We start from the raw sequence: 21,032 nt of genomic DNA, 5'->3' as shown, positions 1-21,032 counted from the left end.
AATGGTGGTGACACCCTTTTGTTGTATACCTAAACAGTTCTTGTATTGTACTGGCGAATGAGGGTGCCAGTTAAAATGTATAGAGTACTCAATTTGGATGTTTCCAGTTCCTAGGAGGAGCCTATGTCGTCTCATGGTGGACCTGTCCTGGAGGTTACTAAAAATGGAGTTACCAGGTAACAAACATAAAGTTTTTCACAGCTGTACTGATGCAATCCACTGCCTGGCTGCAATTTTTTTTATATGCTATTAAAGTGTACCTAAGACTAGTACACTAAAAGATTTTATACTTACCTGGGGCTTCCTCCAGCCTCATGAGCATCGATGAGTGCCTCAGTTTGTTCGCCCGCGATCGGTCCCGGTAATCTGTCGCGCCGGTCGGCTCTCCTGCGCATGCACAGCCCCTCCACGCATGCGCAGAAGAGCCCAACTGGCGTGGCAGAGCCAGTTAGCGGGACCAATACCAAGCAAATGGAGGCACTCAGGAGGACAGCAAGGGACGCATCGTGGTGGTCATGGGGCTGGAGTAAGGTAAGTATAAAATCTTTTAATTTGCCCATCCCAGGTATGCCTCTTTAACAAACTATACAATTAATTTTCAAGCTCACTTTTTTTCGGTTACACATTTTTCTTGTACAAGACAGAAATGTATTCTTGCTGCAAGGAGCATAGCGGTTGTGGATTTTTTTCTTTTCCTAATAAAGAAGAGTTTCTTCAAATTATGATGATCACAGTAGCAGCACGATTAGCTGGGGTGTATATAGGAAAACAGGCACAGGTTTCCTTCAGACACTAATGTATAGAAACATTATTCTCCACGTTCTCAAACTCATTCCGTAGTCACTTGTTAAGATGACTTTGAACGTTAATTACAGACTTGGGTTTTCATTTTGTGGACATGATTCAAATTTATACAACTGAATTACACAGAAGTAATTTTGTTTATTTTCTGTGCTGTAGCTTTTAACATGCATGGCTTGAGAGGTCTTTACATCTAGCTTACAGCTTTGTAAATTTGTAATCGAAAACATACAAATGCTGCAATGTCTAGAACAGTTATGACCAGCTAACGCCGACAGGCGGCGCCTGGTTGTTTGTGATTTTACATGAGCGGCTGTTCCTTGTTAGTTCACGGAGGGTGTCTCCGTGAACAGTGTGCGAGTCGCTGATCGCGGCTCGCACGCATAATGTAAACACGCGGGGAAGAAATCCCCGCTGTTTACATCAATACGGCGCTGCTGCGCCCCTGATTGGCCGGGGATCGCCGGCATCTGATAGGATATCCGTCCTGCGCCGTAGAAAGCAAGAGGGAGAGTGGGGAGGTAAGGGGAAGGAGGGAGGAATATCGCTGCGGAGGGAGGCTCCCCCCCCCCCCCCCCCCTGCTCGGCAGTAGGCGGCGGCGACGATCAGACCCCCCCCCCCCCAGCAGGACATCCCCCTAGTGGGGAAAAAAGTGGGGGGGGGGGGGTGAAGTCTGATCGCCCTGCTGTAATCGCGATCGGTGCTGCGGGCTGGAGAGCCCACGCAGCACCGATCATGCAGAAATCCCCTGGTCCTTAAGTGGTTAAAATGTCAAGATTCCAAGCTTATCTGATTTATGTAGTAGGAGGTATTGTTACTGCCTATGGTCACATCCATCCTCTTATGATTCATCTGACTCCTCCACACATGTACATGTTGCAGGAAGCTTGTTACTAAGCAACTGCCTTCCATACATTTTTATCTTTTTTTTTTTTTTTTTCCAATTTTGAAGAAAGCATCTGTCACATTTGTTGTGGCTGTGATATGTTGATACTTTTTCAAGTTGAACTGTTTAAAAAACCCTTAAATCAGCATTCCATCATACTTCTCATGCTAATGGCCTGATGGGGAACAGATTGTGACAGTAATTTTCTGCACATAATGCTTTTAGATAACTATTCAGGAATTTTTAAAGGCACAGATTTAATTTTTTAAGGCTGAAAAGAGACACAGCCAGCTCTATTAATAATTCAGCACATAGAATAGTGATGTGTAGGACAATGTAGCCTCACTCTTCAAATTCCACTATTCCCTTTTTAACATGATACAAGTTACGTGTCTGACACCTTAAAGAGGAACTTCAGCCTAAACAAACTGTCATTAAGTTACATTAGTTATGTTAATTAATATAGATGGGTAATATAATCTTACCCACTCTGTTTTTACCACTTTAGTACCACATTGCTAAACCCCGCTAAAGACCAGGCTATTTTTTACTAAAAGGGCCACCGCAGCTTTAAGGCCTAGCTGCAGGGCCGCATCAACACAGCACTAGTGATTTTCCCCCTCCCCTTTTCTCCCCACCAACTGTTAAAGAAACGCCAATCCTTTTCAGTGCTGCTGAGTAGATTTTTAGTCTGGAGGTTCACTTTAACCACTTGAGGACCCAGCCTTTACCCCCCCTTAAGGACCAGCGCTGTTTTTTATGATCTGTGCTGGGTGGGCTCTGCAGCCCCCAGCACAGATCAGGTTGCATGCAGAGCGATTAGATCGCCCCCCTTTTTCCCCCCTATGGGGATGATGTGCAGGGGGGGGGGGGTCTGATCGCTTCTGCTGGCATGTTGCGGGGGGAGGGGCACCTCAAAGCCCCCCTCCACAGCGAAATTCCCCCCTCCCTCTCCTTCCTCTCACCCCTTTTGATCGGGGCTGCACAGGACGCTATCCGTCCTGTGCAGCCTGTGACGGGATGTCCTCTGTCACATGGCAGCGATCCCCGGCCGCTGATTGGCAGCGGCTCGCAGGCTATTCACGGAGACCCGCTCCGTGATCTAACAGGAAATGGCCGCTCGCGCGAGCGGCCTTTCTCTGATTATTTAGGAAGGCACCTGGCGACGCAGATGTGCGTCGCTGGGCCTCCAGCTACCACTTTGCCGCTGCACGGTATGAGTGTGCGGTCGGCAAGTGGTTAAGGAGGAATGTTTCCCTGAAGTTTTACAGATGCCTATCTGTAGTGACTGTAACTGGCCTTCGGTCTCATTTTATTTGACTTTTAGTGGCTTACTCTGTCTAAAAGGCTGCTACCTGAATCATTATTTGTGGCAGTCAGTTGGCAAAAAAAGCCTGTGATAACATTCATGTTCTGCCCAGTAAAATGCACAGTACTGTGAAAATGAAAAATAATTAAGAGCCACTTTATTATTATACCATGTGTACCTGTGTGGCAAATTGTATGCACAGACAGATCTCATAGATAACATATAGGGGGAGGGGGATCAGCAAAGACCTCTTATCCACAGAACCTATAGATGCAAGTTTGCTAGTGGGCCATGTATGAGTGTGGGGGTATTTAAGCCCAAAGGGGCAATATGCAACATATTTCTCATCCCACACCATATATACACGTGACACTGTCTGTTTTTGCATTTTAATTATTTATTGCATCATTGACTTCTCGCTCACCCAGGTCTGTGCATTGCTGACAGTGATTGGGGGTGACAGACCTTTGGGTCAGGTCCTTACGGACAATAGTGTTTGATTATCACCCGTACTATACTCTGTTTAGTGTGTTCTTTATATCATTTGCCACGGCAGTTCAGTATTTCTGCCTTGACATGTTCCCTTAAAGTAGTCTGGTAACTATGTAACTTATTTGCAGTACTTTTTCTTTCACCAATATGTGTTTTTATTGCTCAGAAGCATAGATTTAGGCTATTTGTTACACATTACTTAAAGGGAAGGTTCAGGGAGGGGATTCAAAAAATAAAAATAAATTTCCACTTACCTGGGGCTTCCTCCAGCCCGTGGCAGGCAGGAGGTGCCCTCGCCGCCGCTCCGCAGGCTCCCGGTGGTCTCCGGTGCCCGACCCGACCTGGCCAGGCCGGCTGCCAGGTCGGGCTCTTCTGCGCTCCATTTCCTGGGACTTCTGCGTCCCACGCCGGCGCGCTGACGTCATTGGACGTCCGCCGGGCTGTACTGCGCATGCGCAGAACTACTGCGCATGCGCAGTACAGCCCGGCGGACGTCCGATGACGTCAGCGCGCCGTCGTGGGACGCAGAAGTCCCAGGAAATGGAGCGCAGAAGAGCCCGACCTGGCAGCCGGCCTGGCCAGGTCGGGTCGGGCACCGGAGACCACCGGGAGCCTGCGGAGCGGCGGCGAGGGCACCTCCTGCCTGCCACGGGCTGGAGGAAGCCCCAGGTAAGTGGAAATTTATTTTTATTTTTTGAATCCCCTCCCTGAACCTTCCCTTTAACCATGAAGAGAAGGCAGCAGTTCCCTCTAAGGTGCCCACTAATAATCCAATCCTTTTTGTCCAATCTTACCATTTCTTTGATATATATATATATATATATATATATATATATCTGCATAAAGTGTCCATTCAATATATTCACCCAGTTTACTCTTCTACTACACAGATTTGCTAAGATTGGATGAAGAGATTGGATCATTAGTGGCCACCATAACATTGGTTCCCTTCTATACCAGCTAACAATCTAGTGGTGTTAAAAACCGCTGACTCCATATAGGTCCATTGCTAACAAATGAAGATGCTGTGCGGTTGATCAATTTTTTTTTTATTTTTTTTAAGGCTGTTTCCACCAAACCCAAATGTCAGCATTTTTACACGTACGAAAAATTCTTTAGAACGACTGCATATTTAAAATCAGCATGCTTTATCCATATAAAACTTTTTCGTACACAAAAAAATATCTGTCACCTGATTGCTTTTTTCTGGACACTGCGTGCATTTGTGGGCAACAGAGCTCGAAAAGACTCATACAGAACTGCAGGAATCTAGTAGAGACATGGTCTAATACATTTCTAATATTTATATGAGACAAATGTTTTAGATGAATTATTTTTCTTTATTTTAATATAGAAGTATTCAGGCTTAATTTAATATCCGTTTCTGTTTTGTCTAGTTGAAGCATTAACATTTCCACCATCCTCTGGAAAATCCTTTATTATGGGACCTGATGAGGCATTAGAAAATGAACTTGGTCTAGGAGAATTGGCTGGGCTTACTGTAGCGAACGAGGCAGACTCTTTGACTTATGATGTAAGTTGTTCATTTTGTGTACTTAATGGGACAGGACCCACTAGCAGCGATTGCCAGAGATTTGCAGAGCGCTAGTACTGTGAAACCCTATGAGGGTGATTCCACTACAGCGCTTGCAATTTGTAGAAATCCGGACAGTGCTGCCTGCAGCATTTCCTAAGCGAGGCATGTTTGAAGATTTGCGATTGCTAGTGGGTCCCAGCGCTAGATGATGTTTCTTGAGTTATGCAACTCCTTTTTTTACCTTTAGCATTACTAGTTACTGTTATGTTGATTCGTCACTTAAGTATGCATATATTGTAAAATGTGTAGGACTGATTGACATTTATTAGCACATCCAGTTGCTTATTGACCAACAAAAGTTTTATCTGTTTCCACTTAGTCTGCCAAAGAATTCACTTCTGTTCATTGAATAGGATTGAATTTTGTCACGTGTGTTCAAGGCCATAAAAATAAAGAGCCTAAAACTGCTTTTTTTTTTTTTTTTTAATCTTCCTTTATCCCTGTGCTTTGTGTATCGCTCCAATAGTGTTTTGCATTTTGGTCCTTATATTTTGGCTTTGTGTGATTTTGGTTATGTTAAATCTGCATCATACAATAACCCTTATACTCTGTCCTGATTGACTGGCTTTAATGTTAAACTTAATCCCCTTATCTTTGCCTAAAGGTGGGACATACTTGATTCAAGTTTTTAGTTTTTTTGTTCAGCCAGAGAAATCTGATCAATTTTCCCACTTGACTGATTAATCAGAGAAATCGAACCAATATACCATACAGTTATGATAGATTTTTCTAAATATACTAAGCTCTCAAATTGAAATTTCTAATTTTTCCAACTCATTCGATCAAGCGGTTATCGAAAAAACTGGATAATTGTCCGTTTTTTTTTTCTCAAACAAAAAATTATTATTCTTGATTTCCCCTATATTCGATCATTTTAGGCGTATGAACGGCAAAATCAAGCAATTTTTTGTACCATGTCTGGGCACCTTATAACTGGCCTTAACTTTTTACTTACTGATCTAGTCCATTAACTTAAACCGGAACCTAGCATTTAACCTCAACACTTTCAATAATGAACCAACACCAATCCTATCCTGACCATAACTTAACTCTTTAAGCAATATTTGAAGCATTAGTGTACTTCTCGTTAAATATGCTTAAATGAGGCTTTGTATTAATGTAATACACTTGCATAGATAGCAGATTTAAGCTTTGTTTTAAAATGCAAGCATGCCACTCCTATTTACATTTCAACATTGACTCCCCACTTGTTTACATTACCGTACACTGTGTTTAAGTGCAGATATGTAGAGGATATGTAGAGAATAATGTTAGACACACTTTGCAAGTGGTCAGGTCACATGGAGGACTTATAAAACACTCTATAATGAGCTAACTATAATTGTAAGCATTGAGTAACAGTCTCTATTTTACTTAAAGGACAACTGAGGTGACATGAGATAAGGCATGTGTGTGTGTACAGTGCCAAGCACACAAATAACTAGACTGTGTTCCTTTTTTCCTTTCTCTGCCTGAAAAAGGTCAGGTATGCAAGTGACACACTCTGTCCGGGTTGGAGTTGGTCAGACTATAGCATAACCCTGATCGATAAGTAATTATAGCCATAAAACACTTTCCCGTCAGTAAATGGCTTCTGAGAGCAGGAAAGCGATAAAAAGGGTCAATAATTCATAGATTTTAGCTCTGGCATACTGCAATGAAGGTGTTATTGAGCAGTGACAATGAAACTGTAAAAAGTAGATTGAAATATAAAACTGTGAAATATAAAACTGTGGAATATCTAAAAAAGTATTTTTTTTTAGGAGAATGAGGATAGATAAAAATTTTTCTCATCAGTGTATTTTCACCTCTGATGTTCTTTAATGCGGCTGATGTGCTAGTGTCTAAAAATGGGGCAAAATCTAAGTACATTACAATGGCCAGAGCCCCATAATTTAGACGTTTAATGTAAACTTTCACCCAACTGCTGTTAAAAATAGTCAAAAGAATTGGTGGAGTTTAACTGATATGCTTAGAATGATTAATGAACTCTTAAGGCCACAGAGTTTATATGTTTTCCCTAGTTTGAATGGGCTGCTTCCCACATTCCTAGTTTGAATGGGCTGCTTCCCACATTCCTAGTTTGGATGGGCTGCTTCCCACATTCCTAGTTTGAATGGGCTGCTTCCCACATTCCTAGTTTGGATGGGCTTCTTCCCACATTGGTCCCCACCAAAAATGGCCTTAGAATATGGTAGGCGCATTAGACTAGAACTACGTTAGTAAATCGATTGTGAGCTTCGCCAAGTGACAGTGGCCTGACTAAGGATGCCGGGCTGTGGAAATTATAAGTAGGAATGGTCAATGAGCTGCAAATCGATACAGAAAAACTATATACATATTGTATTCAAATTTATACATCTTGATAATAGACTAATTGAATTCAATCCAGGTACAATTGAATTTCCATTTTCAAGTTTGATAAAGTTTCATTCAAAATTAGCATCATACTGCATCATCAATGTATTATTTTTATCTAATTGACCATTCCTAGCTGTAAGCAGTATATTGATACAAATAGCGTGTTAATGGCAGTTATGCCCAATCTGCTTTCCATACATCAAATTCAATGTTCTTTGCACCTCCCCATATGCCGCCCAGGGAAGCATTACTAGCCAAATGCTAGACTATCTATCAACATTGACTGAAATATCCCCTAATCTTCCAGATACCAGAACTAAACAATCCTCGTTGGGATCAGAAGTGCAGATTGTATATTCCAAGCAGTGATGCCAAAAACTCTACTGCTAACTCATCTGTCTGCCATATTGTATGTCTGTCTGTTAGTAAGCAAGTTATGATTTCTTTACAGATTGCAAACAATAAGGATGCTCTAAGAAAAACATGGAACCCTAAATTCACGCTTAGAAGTCATTTCGATGGAATTCGAGGCCTAGCTTTCCACCCAACAGAACCAGTACTGATAACAGCATCTGAAGATCACACATTAAAAATGTGGAATCTACAAAAAACAGCTCCAGCAAAGAAGTATGCATATATGTTTGCCAGTAACTGTTTTTCACAAACCTCTGAAATTGATGATTCTAATGACCTGAACTTCCACTATGAGGTTTATGTGACATTTTGAATTCCAGACAAAAGTAGAATTCCCACTTAAAACAGACATGGGCTATAAAGTGAACCTGTGAGCAAAAAAGGGCAAAATTAGATGCTTACCAAGGTAGAGGGAAGCCTCTGGGTGATCCGAAGGCTTCTCCAATCCTCTTCCAGCCCACTCCTGCTCTGCGGTACCCTCTTCTTCTTTGTGACCTTGCTCCTGGCCAGGGGTGTATATGGGCAATATAATAAGACAAAGACAAGACAAATAACATTTATATCACGCTTTTCTCCTGGCGGACTCAAAGTGCCAGAGCTGCAGCCACTAGGACGCGCTCTATAGGCAGTAGCAGTGTTAGGAAGACTTGCCTAAGGTCTCCTACTGAATAGGTGCTGGCTTACTGAACAGGCAGAGCCGAGATTCGAACCCTGGTCTCCTGTGTCAGAGGCAGAGCCCTTAACCATTACACCATCCAGCAATACCCATGGCAGATACTGAAATTGTGCCCCTACAACCCCACCAATACTAATAGGTAGCCATTAATCCACAAGAGGTCAGCGCTCACAGCTAAATGATACTCGGCTCCTATGTGTATGATAATAAACTCCAGGTGTAACGCAACTTTACAATAGTGAACAACCTGTTCGCCTCCCCTATATATGTAAAACAATCCGTACCAGAGGTAGCGCTCACAATTGAATCACCAAAATTCACAATATTCAAATATATTAAAACCACATCTTCACATATGCAATGACATGCAATAAAATAATAGTCTCTATATTGAGGGGTGTCTCCACCAATTGGACTGTATAGAGGGTGAGATCAAGCCTGTATCTCTTCACAACTCTAGGGGACCTCCACCAGCACCCTTTGTGTGTCACTCACCGCAATTATAAGACCAACAAATGGTCTATATGCGCTTTGGGACCGTTCCCTGGTCGTCCCCCACCTCTCAGGCAGATATAACCTCTGTTTTCCTCCTCAGATTCGGTGTGTATACTCAGTTTGTATCCATATACCTCAATGGAAAAGACTCCACATAGTGTGATAACGTTTAAAAGTATTTATTTATAAAAAAACAGTTGCACTCACATGTCCACAAAAGATTCTGCGCTCAGAGTAATTTATAAACGGGCTCTCCCCCGTATGTTGGCCGGGCTGGCAGGCTCCGGGACCCTACTGTCTCAATGGACCTCCGTTGCGCACTCGGTGGCCGTTGGACGCCGTTCCCGTCTCGCCTCCACACTCCGCTCTGCGTGCGTATCCCACTTCCGCATCAAGCTCCGCCCGATCGATTTCGTCACTCAGTGACTCATCAGGGGCTCGGAGCCTGATGCGTCTAGTGGGGAGATTAAGTGCAGTCTGCCCCTCCCACCCCATAGCGTCACACTTCCTCCTCTCCGTAGCCTGCAAAAGCCATCACCGCGGGGAGTGGCCCTGCCATCTATTTTGCATAGTTACGTATATAACAAATAACTTTGCTGCTGACTTTAAGCTGAATCAATTGTTCCTATGCTCATATTAATAACATTTAGCATTCCTCACTACAACATATAAAAAATATAAAATATAACATGATGCCATGATAAGACCATGTAAATGCACCATAATAAAAGGTATTACGTTTATGAGAAGTTAATAAATAAATTTAATGAATAAAACATGAATAAAGATGTGTACGGGCCAGCACCCCGCCCCCTCCTCTACCCCCCCCCCCCTTTCCCCTTATATCCCTATTATTCTTGCCCCCCCCCCCCAAAAAAAAAAAAACTTATCTCCCCTCCATTCCCTTAATTTTGCAGACAAAAATTGGGGACAGGTTGATTGCCCATACACTTACAATCCTCATCCATTCTTCATATATGTATGCATAATTTTTAAAAACTACTAATTGTACCATTCCTACATACCATATAACCTCATAAATAGATTCATGTGAATTACCTAAATAGACCAAACTGTACCCCCATATTTACAATTTTAGGTAATTCACATGAATCTATTTATGAGGTTATATGGTATGTAGGAATGGTACAATTAGTAGTTTTTAAAAATTATGCATACATATATGAAGAATGGATGAGGATTGTAAGTGTATGGGCAATCAACCTGTCCCCAATTTTTGTCTGCAAAATTAAGGGAATGGAGGGGAGATAAGTTTTTTTTTTGGGGGGGGGGGGGCAAGAATAATAGGGATATAAGGGGAAAGGGGGGGGGTAGAGGAGGGGGCGGGGTGCTGGCCCATACACATCTTTATTCATGTTTTATTCATTAAATTTATTTATTAACTTCTCATAAACGTAATACCTTTTATTATGGTGCATTTACATGGTCTTATCGTTATGGCATCATGTTATATTTTATATTTTTTATATGTTGTAGTGAGGAATGCTAAATGTTATTAATATGAGCATAGGAACAATTGATTCAGCTTAATGTCAGCAGCAAAGTTATTTGTTATATACACGTAACTATGCACAATAGATGGCAGGGCCACTCCCCGCGGTGATGGCTTTTGCAGGCTACGGAGAGGAGGAAGTGTGACGCTATGGGGTGGGAGGGGCAGACTGCACTTAATCTTCCCACTAGAGGCATCAGGCTCCGAGCCCCTGATGAGTCACTGAGTGACGAAATCGATCGGGCGGAGCTTGATGCGGAAGTGGGATACGCACGCAGAGCGGAGTGTGGAGGCGAGACGGGAACGGCGTCCAACGGCCACCGAGTGCGCAACGGAGGTCCATTGAGACAGTAGGGTCCCGGAGCCTGCCAGCCCGGCCAACATACGGGGGAGAGCCCGTTTATAAATTACTCTGAGCGCAGAATCTTTTGTGGACATGTGAGTGCAACTGTTTTTTATAAATAAATACTTTTAAACGTTATCACACTATGTGGAGTCTTTTCCATTGAGGTATATGGATACAAACTGAGTATACACACCGAATCTGAGGAGGAAAACAGAGGTTATATCTGCCTGAGAGGTGGGGGACGACCAGGGAACGGTCCCAAAGCGCATATAGACCATTTGTTGGTCTTATAATTGCGGTGAGTGACACACAAAGGGTGCTGGTGGAGGTCCCCTAGAGTTGTGAAGAGATACAGGCTTGATCTCACCCTCTATACAGTCCAATTGGTGGAGACACCCCTCAATATAGAGACTATTATTTTATTGCATGTCATTGCATATGTGAAGATGTGGTTTTAATATATTTGAATATTGTGAATTTTGGTGATTTAATAGGTAGCCAGATGTGCTCCCCAGTATTATGTAGTCGGGTGTGCCCCCAATATTAGGACAGAAGTGTCCCTTCATTATAGGTGTCCAGAGCTTTCCTGAAGGTAGGGAAAAGTGTCCCCAGTCCACCCCTTTCCCCCTAAACTCCTCTTAGTATAGGTAGCCCCCCTCCCTCCCCCCATTAAGGCATTGCATTGGTGTTAGTGGACTCTCCATTACTCACAGACCTCAGATCACTGACAACCAGAGAGAACGAGAGCACACACATTTTTCGCATGGCACACTTTACATGCAGGAAGTGTGCCATGCATAGGAAGTTCTCAGTGTCCATGGTCACTGTGCGCTCTCTCTCTTTCGGTTGCTGCTGATCTCAGTGATTGGGAAACACCAGAGCAGGCATGGTGGTGCAGCATGGGGGCAGGCATGGCGCCCATAGCACTGGTGCCCATGGCAAGATCCATGCCTGCACCCCTCTGGATACGCCACTGCTCCCGGGCGGCCACAGTGTGCAGGTGCAAGTACGGCCTGCGTGGGTGCACAACAAAGCCACTCATGTAGGAATGGTTCCAAGCTATTCTGCAAGAACAAGGCTTGTTGAATGTGTTCAGACGGTCCCACGCTGGAAAAGTGAGGTTGATGAGGATGGGGGAAGCCTCTAGACCTGGGGTCTGGAATCTTTTTGGCTGAGAGCCATAAACGCCACATATTTTAAAATGCAATTCCATAAGAGCCATACAATATGTTTCAAACTGGGACAGTAGGGCTCATGTCCCTGTTGCCATGGTGATGTGTATACAGTTGATCCTCCGGGCAGCTGAAGTGTCAGACACGTCTTCAGCTTCTCTTAAGTTTCAGCAACATCAGCAATTTGCCTGAAAGCCAGACAGGAGAAATGCCTACGAACAGCTTGTACAATTAGCTAGCTGACTTGGGAGTTGATTCACATTGTAGGACGAGATCCCCGCACTTTGGCCCAATAGGCTGTCCGTCAAGTGACTATTGGGCCAATCAAAGTGTGGGGATCTTGTTCTACAAAGTCACTGGATCTGACAGGGTCCAGAGTGGGACAATTGGAGCAGCTGTTCGTTTTGGGGTAGCGCGAGTAAGTTAGTAGTGCATGCTACAGCAGTAGCGTGCACTGCTTTGAAAATTTTACTTGTGCTGCCACACTAAGCTTCACTGCTTGAGCAGTGTAGCTTAGTGAATCAACCCCTACTGATTTGTCTGTATGCCAGATGTAGCCATCAAGAGCCATAGGTTCTCTACCCCTGCTCAAGACTATCCAGACTATCCTGAGACTGATAGGACGTCAATCCAACTGTAATGCTGGGCATAGACGGTACGTTTTTTTTCTTACCAATCGAGCCGCTGATGGCTCGATTGATGATTTCCGACGTGTCCGATCACCGCGGACGAGCAGTGACGCGCCGGCATCGTGCCGCTGGCTCGATTTCGGTGCATAAACGTACCGTCTATGCCCAGCATTAAATTGACTTCTTATCAGTCTTATCAGCTTTTTGAACAATAGCAAAATACTTTTTTTTTTTAGCTGTTTCAACTGGTTTCGCAACAAAAGTTGTTAAACAATTGTGCTGCATAAAAGACCGGTGTTGAGCCTATGTACGAAGCTTTAGTGGATGTTAATGGAGATTACCACTAGCAGGCTACTTTACCCACATAATATATATATACAGGTCCTTCTCAAAAAAATGTGCATATTGTGATAAAGTTCATAATTTTCTGTAATGTACTGATAACCATTACAAATTCTTTAATATATTTTATAAACCCTTTCATATATTTTAGATTCATTACACACAACTGAAGTAGTTCAAACCTTTTATTGTTTTAATATTGATTTTGGCATACAGCTCATGAAAACCCAAAATTCCTATCTCAAAAAATTAGCATATCATGAAAAGGTTCTCTAAACGAGCTATTAACCTAATCATCTGAATCAACTAATTAACTCTAAACCCCTGCAAAAAATTCCTGAGGCTTTTAAAAACTCCCAGCCTGGGAGGCACCTCAGTGGGAAGTCTGTGGGAAGGAAAAAGTGTGGCAGAAAACGCTGCACAATGAGAAGAGGTGACTGGACCCTGAGGAAGATTGTGGAGAAGGACCGATTCCAGACCTTGGGGGACCTGCGGAAGCAGTGGACTGAGTCTGGAGTAGAAACATCCAGAGCCACTGTGTACAGGCGTGTGCAGGAAATGGGCTGCAGGTGCCGCATTCCCCAGGTCAAGCCACTTTTGAATCAGAAACAGCGGCAGAAGCGCCTGACCTGGGCTACAGAGAAGCAGCACTGGACTGTTGCTCAGTGGTCCAAAGTACTTTTTTCAGATGAAAGCAACTTTTGCATGTCATTCGGAAATCAAGGTGCCAGAGTCTGGAGGAAGACTGGGGAGAGGGAAATGCCAAAATGCCTGAAGTCCAGTGTCAAGTACCCACAGTCAGTGATGGTCTGGGGTGCCATGTCAGCTGCTGGTGTTGGTCCACTGTGTTTTATCAAGGGCAGGGTCAATGCAGCTAGCTATCAGAAGATTTTGGAGCACTTCATGCTTCCATCTGCTGAAAAGCTTAAGGCCCGGTTCACATTAGCGGTGGCTATCCGGAATAGCCGTGCCGGAGCCGCACCGCATGCTGGCCGGACGAAACGGACGCACGGCATAGCAATGTAAGTCTATGCCAGGGTTCACATGTGTCCGTTTCGTCCGGACCGGAGCCGGACCGGATCCGGACTCCGGTGTCCGTTCCAACATGCGCTATTTTTTGGTCCGGCTCCTCCGGCAGCCGTATCCGGGGCGGAGCCGGACTGCACCATCCGGCCAATGGAAGCCAATGAGAACCGGAGAGCGCACAACACACTGGCAAAAAATCCGGATGTTCTACCCCACTTCCTATGAGGATTGTTGCGGCGATATTGTATCGGGGACACATGGGCAACCATTTTGGAGTGGAGCAGCACGAGCTGGAGATGTTGGCAGCATGTTGGAGGTGGAGGTGAGTGCTAAACAGCGGAGGGCCTGATTCCACAGGTCCCCCTTCTGCTGACCTCCCAGACCCCAACATTTTTTTTTGTTTTTATACAGGTTGTTATCTCTTTAAGAATCCGGATCCGGACCGCAACCGTGTTCATACCGCACGGAAACCGTATGCAACCGGACCGGATCCGGACAGGAACCGTACGGTTCAGGTCCGATCCGGCTCCGGTGCGGTCCGGACATCCGGTGCGGTTTTTGCAAAACCGCAAGTGTGAACCGGGCCTTATGGAGATGATTTCATTTTTCAGCACGACCTGGCACCTGCTCACAGTGCCAAAACCACTGGTAAATGGTTTACTGACCATGGTATTACTGTGCTCAATTGGCCTGCTAACTCTCCTGACCTGAACCCCATAGAATCTGTGGGATATTGTGAAGAGAAAGTTGAGAGACGCAAGACCCAACACTCTGGATGAGCTTAAGGCCGCTATCGAAGCATCCTGGGCCTCCATAACACCTGAGCAGTGCCACAGGCTGTTTGCCCTCATACCACGCCGCATTGAAGCAGTCATTTCTGCAAAAGGATTCCCGACCAAGTATTGAGTGCATAACTGAATATAATTATTTGAAGGTTGACTTTTTTGTTTTAAAAACACTTTTTTCTTGTATTGGTCGGATGAAATATGCTAATTTTTTGAGATAGGAATTTTGGGTTTTCATGAGCTGTATGCCAAAATCATCAATATTAAAATAATAAAAGGCTTGAACTACTTCAGTTGTGTGTAATGAATCTAAAATATATGAAAGTCTAATGTTTATCAGTACATTACATAAATTAATGAACTTTATCACAATATGCTATTTTTTTTAGAAGGACCTGTATGTATATATGTATATAATGTGTGTGTGTGTGTGTGTGTGTGTGTGTGTGTATGTATATATATAATGTGAGTATTTATATGTATGTATATATATGTGTTTGTGTTAGGAGTTGATAGACGGAATTTTAGTGTGAAAGGAAGCCAAATCATCCAAACGGTCTGCTATTTCAGCAACCACACATTTGTTTTATCTAAGGCTTTTTATGGCATGTGTCCGTTAGTTGTGTATGTGATGGAACAATAAATACAAAGTTCCTAAATTAGCCTATGTGCAGACCCTTCCTTTGGATGTTTTGGATTTTCATTGCTACTAGGGCCCAGCACTTGCACTCACTCTGATTTAAGTGGACCCAAATTAAAAATACAAGATTTCAGAAATAAAATCTATTTTATAAAGTATAATAATAAATAGCAGCCTTTTTTCAGATGCATGATGACAAATCTAAAATATCTTACATTTATTGGAGGAACCCCTCTCTTCCTTTCATATTCCCGGGACAGAGTCTGGCAGACCGGTGGAGTAGGAGGGGTCTGGCAAAGGAGGAATTGCTAATGGATGCCATTTGTATAACCCTAGTTATGAAAAGAGAAGGGTGAAAAGCATGCACTGAAATGCTCATAGGCTTGAAGCAGTGTTTGTTTATCTTTGTATGTGTCAGAGTGGTGCAACTAAATATTTTGAATTAAAAAAAAGTTTGGTTTGGGTCCACTTTAAGTGTGCGATCCTCTTAAGCATATCATTGAACCTAGGTATTGTAGGCAGTGCCTAATGACGTGCAGCCCTTATCTCCCATTTAACCAGAACAGATATTAAGCCCCCAACATAGCATGTGCAGATAGTATGCCCCCAGCTCAGCAAGTGAAGTTATAATGCCACCAACACAGCAAGTGCATATAACATGACCCAAACATAGCAAGTCATTTGTGAGCCATAATGTCCCCCTATGGGCTGCAAAAGCCTGCAGAGCAATCTCACCCATACACACACGATCATTGTAGCAACATATACTGAAATAAAATTCCCCACATGCAATCAATGCAATACTTATTTTCAAAAGTCCTCACCCCAAAACTACCACCCCCCTTCCCTAGTAAACGCATGAGCTGCAAATTATCCGACCCTACACATACACACACTGCCTTTAAGTTACCTCTAGCCCCACTACCCCTTCACCCCTACACAGACCATGCTCGGAAAAGAACTCCCAACAGCCATTAATTCACGTGGTGCCTGAAGAAGTCTTTGCGGGCCAGACAGTGAAGCATACTCAGGTGACAACATGCAGTCCAATTGGACGACAGTGTCTCCTGATGTGGAATTGGATTGGAAACCAGCGAATGACTGCTTTCTAGCTTCTATGTGGAAGGGTGGCACTTGCACTGCTATTCTATATGCGAGCCACCAGTAGCAGGCCGCATCTATAAGTAATACATTTTTTTGTGTGGGGGCCCGTAAAAAAAAAAAAAAGCTTCATGGGGCTGCATATGGCCCATGGACCTTAGTTTGAGGACCGCTGTTTTTAAGTGTGAGAGGAAGGGCACCCAAATGTCCTCAGAACCCTTTTTTAATTCTCATTTTCATTTTTAAAGTATAATCACTCAGTTTACCCTTCTACTATATAGATTTGGTAAAATTGTACAAATAAAGATTGTATCACTAATAGAAACCTTTACACTTAGCTATGATATACACAATGTTTGGCTAGAGTCACACTTTAAAGTGAACCTCAACTCTGTGGGGGGAAAAAAAAAAAAACAGAGTTCAACTTAGCTGAGGCTTCTACTAGCCCCTTGAAACTGCCCTTTTCCTGCGCTGTAAAAAGTGATCCTCCGGTCCCCCACAGCAACCCTCTGTGCCCTGGTCCGTGCACCTCCTAATCGCACTCCTGTGGACAGGAGTGCTCTGCACATGCGCAGTAAAAAGCAAAAAAAACTCTACTGCACATGCACAGGATGCTCCCAGCAACTGCAGCGTGATCGAGGACTCACATGGCCGTGCATGCTCAGTAGCCCCGTCGACTGGCCAGCCGGAAGAGGGCCACTGCAGGGGACACTTAGTGGCAGCGTGGGCACAGGGCGGGGTTTGGGACTAGTAGAGGCCCCAGGTAAGTTAACCTTGTTTTTTTTTTCCCCCTAGAGTTAAGGTTCACTTTAAGAAGTAAAGGTTTGCATATATAATTTCTGTTTATTCACCTTTTGGGTAATTTAATTGATTTAAAATAGTTCTTCAAAGATTTGCAATAGTGTAAACAACTTGGTGTTTTGAAAGTACTGTATTTTCTAGTAAGGCTTCCACATTTACTTTTTTTTTCTCTCTCTCCTAGGAGTGCATCTCTTGATGTTGAACCAATTTACACATTCAGAGCACACAGGTAATGAATATAACGTTCCTCTTTGTACAGCCCTGTTAATCTACAGTATTTGTCTGTAAAACAAACATGCACATAATCTTGTCAGATCTGACAATAATGTCAGAAACACCTGATCTGCTGCATGCTTGTTCAGGGTCTATGGCTAAACTAGAGGCAGAGGATCAACGGATACCAGGCAACTGGTATTCCATAAAAGTAAATAAATATGGCAGCTTCCATACCCCTCACGTTGTACTTTAATTACACATTACATGCCCACTCTCATGTTAAAAAAGTGAAAGGGCTGCAGCTGAACTAAGGCCACATACACAATCAGACTATAGTCTTTTGAAAATGAAAGATCACAGACCAAATTTACCCCCTTCCATGTAGTATGAGAGCCATACCTACACAGTCTATTCTATGGAGCTGAACTCCCCATCAGAAAAAAATCTTTGCAAGATGCTGCACACACAGATGCTGTACAGACACAAAAGATCGCATACATGGAGAAATGAAAATGGCAGCGCATCTAACCAAGATGCACCTGACATTGCATAGGGCTAACTAGCCTCTTAAAGGCACAACTGTGCTCATAGCAGTAGAACAGGTGCATTAGAACTAATGCATCTTACAATACAATAATGGAAGCAAATCCATGCGTTACACATTATTAACTTATTAGGGGACCTTACCCTTGTCTTATTGAGAGAGACATCAGTTCAGTAGCAGGGACGGCTCGTGCAGCCTTTTCTCGGGGTCCCCGCCCTAACCTACGTTTAAAATCACCCAGCAATATGGGAACATGCTTGCAGCATTGCCTTGGGAGCAGCCGGCCATATAAAGGGGAACACCGCCCACAACCACATCCCAACCCAAAGGAAAGAAAGTTACATTTGCATACATGGAGAAATGAAAATGGCAGCGCATCTAACCAAGATGCACCTGACATTGCATAGGGCTAACTAGCCTCTTAAAGGCACAACTGTGCTCATAGCAGTAGAACAGGTGCATTAGAACTAATGCATCTCACAATACAATAATGGAAGCAAATCCATGCGTTACACATTATTAACGGTGTTCCCCAGGCAGTGAGAGAGCCTGGGGCGCCGCCCACGCCACACCCCTTCCCCTTTATATGGCCTGCTGCTCCCAAGACTATGCTGCTAGCATGTTCCCATATCGCTGGGTGATTTTAAACATAGGTTAGGGTGGGGACCCCGAGAGAAGGCTGCACGAGCCGTCCCTGCTGTTGAACTGATGTCTCTCTCAATAAGAGAAGGGTAAGGACCCCTAATAAGTTAATAATGTTAATGCATAAGTTTGCTTCCATTATTTGTATTGTGAGATGCATTAGTTCTAATGCACCTATTTTACTGCAATGAGCACAGTTGTGCCTTTGAGAGGCTTATTAGCCCTATGCAATGTCAGGTGCATCTTGGTTAGATGCGTGTCCATTTTCACTTTCTTTTGTCAAATTATTAGACACAAAAGATCTGTTCCTGCCAAAAATCCATTCCTGCAAAGTGCAATGATAGTCTATGATATCTGCAGATCATCATACACACATGATTTAACTGACATTCATCTGCAGATCAGATCCACCAGGATGGATTTTCAGATCTGCGGATGATTGCTTGATCTGCAGATGAATGTCAGTTAAATCATGTGTGTATGATGATCTGCAGATCTCATAGACTATCATTGCGATTTGCAGGAATGGATTTTTGGCAGGAACAGATCTTTTGCAGATACTGATCTTTTGTGTCTGTACAGCATCTGTGTGTGCAGCATCTTGCAAAGATTTTATTCTGATGTGGAGTTCAGCTCCATAGAAAAGACTGTGCAGAGTATGGCTCTCATACTACATGAAGGGTGGTAAGATTGGTCTGTGATCTTTCATTTTCCAAAGACTATAGTCCGATGTGTGTATGAGCCTTAAGAATAGCAAATGCCTTTTGGGGCCCAATAGAAGAACATGTTTAGTAGGTTAACGTAAAGTAGTCACTGAAGTGCAAAGATTAGTCTCGTTATGTGGTATGTGACACAAAAAGGTCTGTTTGGCAAATTGTATATTAATTGACCCTCTTCCAAGTTTTTTTCATTAAATTTGCATGCAAACTAGAAAAGAGGGGTGCAATGCAAAAAGAGCTTGGTAATACTGAAGCATTAGATTTAGAGAGAAATTATATATTAAATAGAGGTAGAACCACATGCCTAAAGCTTAGTTTACACTATGCCAGGGAGGTACCGTATCAGCTCTGTTGGATTTGCTGTACCGCTGACAGTCTGCTGCCACCATAGTTTGTAGGCGTGCCACTCATCAAATGAATGGCAATGACTTATTCAGCAGGCTAGGCCTTCTCATATTAATGTACTCAGCATGTCTATACATTTTTCACACGGTTTTCCTCACTTGCATTATTTAACACTAGATCAGTTTACCATTTTTTACAGACCTAGAATTTGCCTGCTGGCAGTGACATTGCATGTCTGTACTTTTGTTGTCTGAACAGGTTTTGTATCAAATGTCTCAAACTCTCTCACATGTATAAAAAAGACAAAAAGAATACAGTTGAGTAAATTTATAGCATCACTGTGACCATTTCTTTTTCAGTTGATAAAGTGGGTAGTTAACACTTTTTTAACCTACATTACCAAGCAAAAATAAAGTACTAGACAAAGACCAGACAAATAACATTTATATCACGCTTTATTCCGTGCGGACTCAAAGCGCCCGAGCTGTAGCCACAAGGACACGCTCTATAGGCAGTAGCAGCGTTAGGTTATGTCCAAGGTCTCCTACTGAATAGAGCACGGCTTACTGAACAGGAAGAGCCGAGATTCGAACCCTAGTCTTAAAAATAAACAAGTTCGTAGTGGGAAGCCTCTGGATAGTACAGAGTCTTCCCCCATCCTCCTGGACTTCGCTGTTCCAGCACTGGGACTCTCTGAACATATTATTATTTAGCATTTGTGTATATATATACAGTGGAGGAAATAATTATTTGACCCCTCACTGATTTTGTAAGTTTGTCCAATGACAAAGAAATGAAAAGTCTCAGAACAGTATCATTTCAATGGTAGGTTTATTTTAACAGTGGCAGATAGCACATCAAAAGGAAAATCGAAAAAATAACCTTAAATAAAAGATAGCAACTGATTTGCAAATAAGTGAAATAAGTTTTTGAACCCTCTAACAATAAAAGACTTAATACTTAGTGGAAAAACCCTTGTTTGCAAGCACAGAGGTCAAACGTTTCTTGTAATTGATGACCAAGTTTGCACACATTTTAGGAGGAATGTTGGTCCACTCCTCTTTGCAGATGAAATCCCTAAGGTTTCGAGGCTGTCTCTGTGCAACTCTGAGCTTGAGCTCCCTCCATAGGTTTTCTATTGGATTAAGGTCCGGAGACTGACTAGGCCACTCCATGACC

At 43.2% G+C, this 21,032-nt stretch overlaps 1 protein-coding gene across 3 annotated transcripts in view; it reads left to right on the top strand.

The window, feature by feature from the left end:
- The window catches only part of STRN (striatin), a 176,845-nt gene that overhangs the window by 133,554 nt on the left and 22,259 nt on the right, over positions 1–21,032 (top strand). For all 3 annotated transcript variants that reach the window (XR_011019406.1, XM_068231973.1, XM_068231972.1), the window contains 3 exons: positions 4,887–5,023; positions 7,899–8,074; positions 17,569–17,616. Coding sequence is in view for 2 of the 3 variants with exons in the window: in XM_068231973.1 (XP_068088074.1) it covers positions 4,887–5,023; positions 7,899–8,074; positions 17,569–17,616 (361 nt within the window). In the remaining variant the exon portion in view is untranslated. The remainder of the gene's footprint in view (positions 1–4,886; positions 5,024–7,898; positions 8,075–17,568; positions 17,617–21,032) is intronic.

Source organism: Hyperolius riggenbachi, chromosome 4 (assembly GCF_040937935.1).
Source record: "Hyperolius riggenbachi isolate aHypRig1 chromosome 4, aHypRig1.pri, whole genome shotgun sequence".
In the NCBI taxonomy this organism is placed as follows: domain Eukaryota; kingdom Metazoa; phylum Chordata; class Amphibia; order Anura; family Hyperoliidae; genus Hyperolius; species Hyperolius riggenbachi.
The sequence above is the reverse complement of the archived record's forward strand: the minus strand, read 5'-3'. Positions and strand labels throughout refer to the sequence as shown.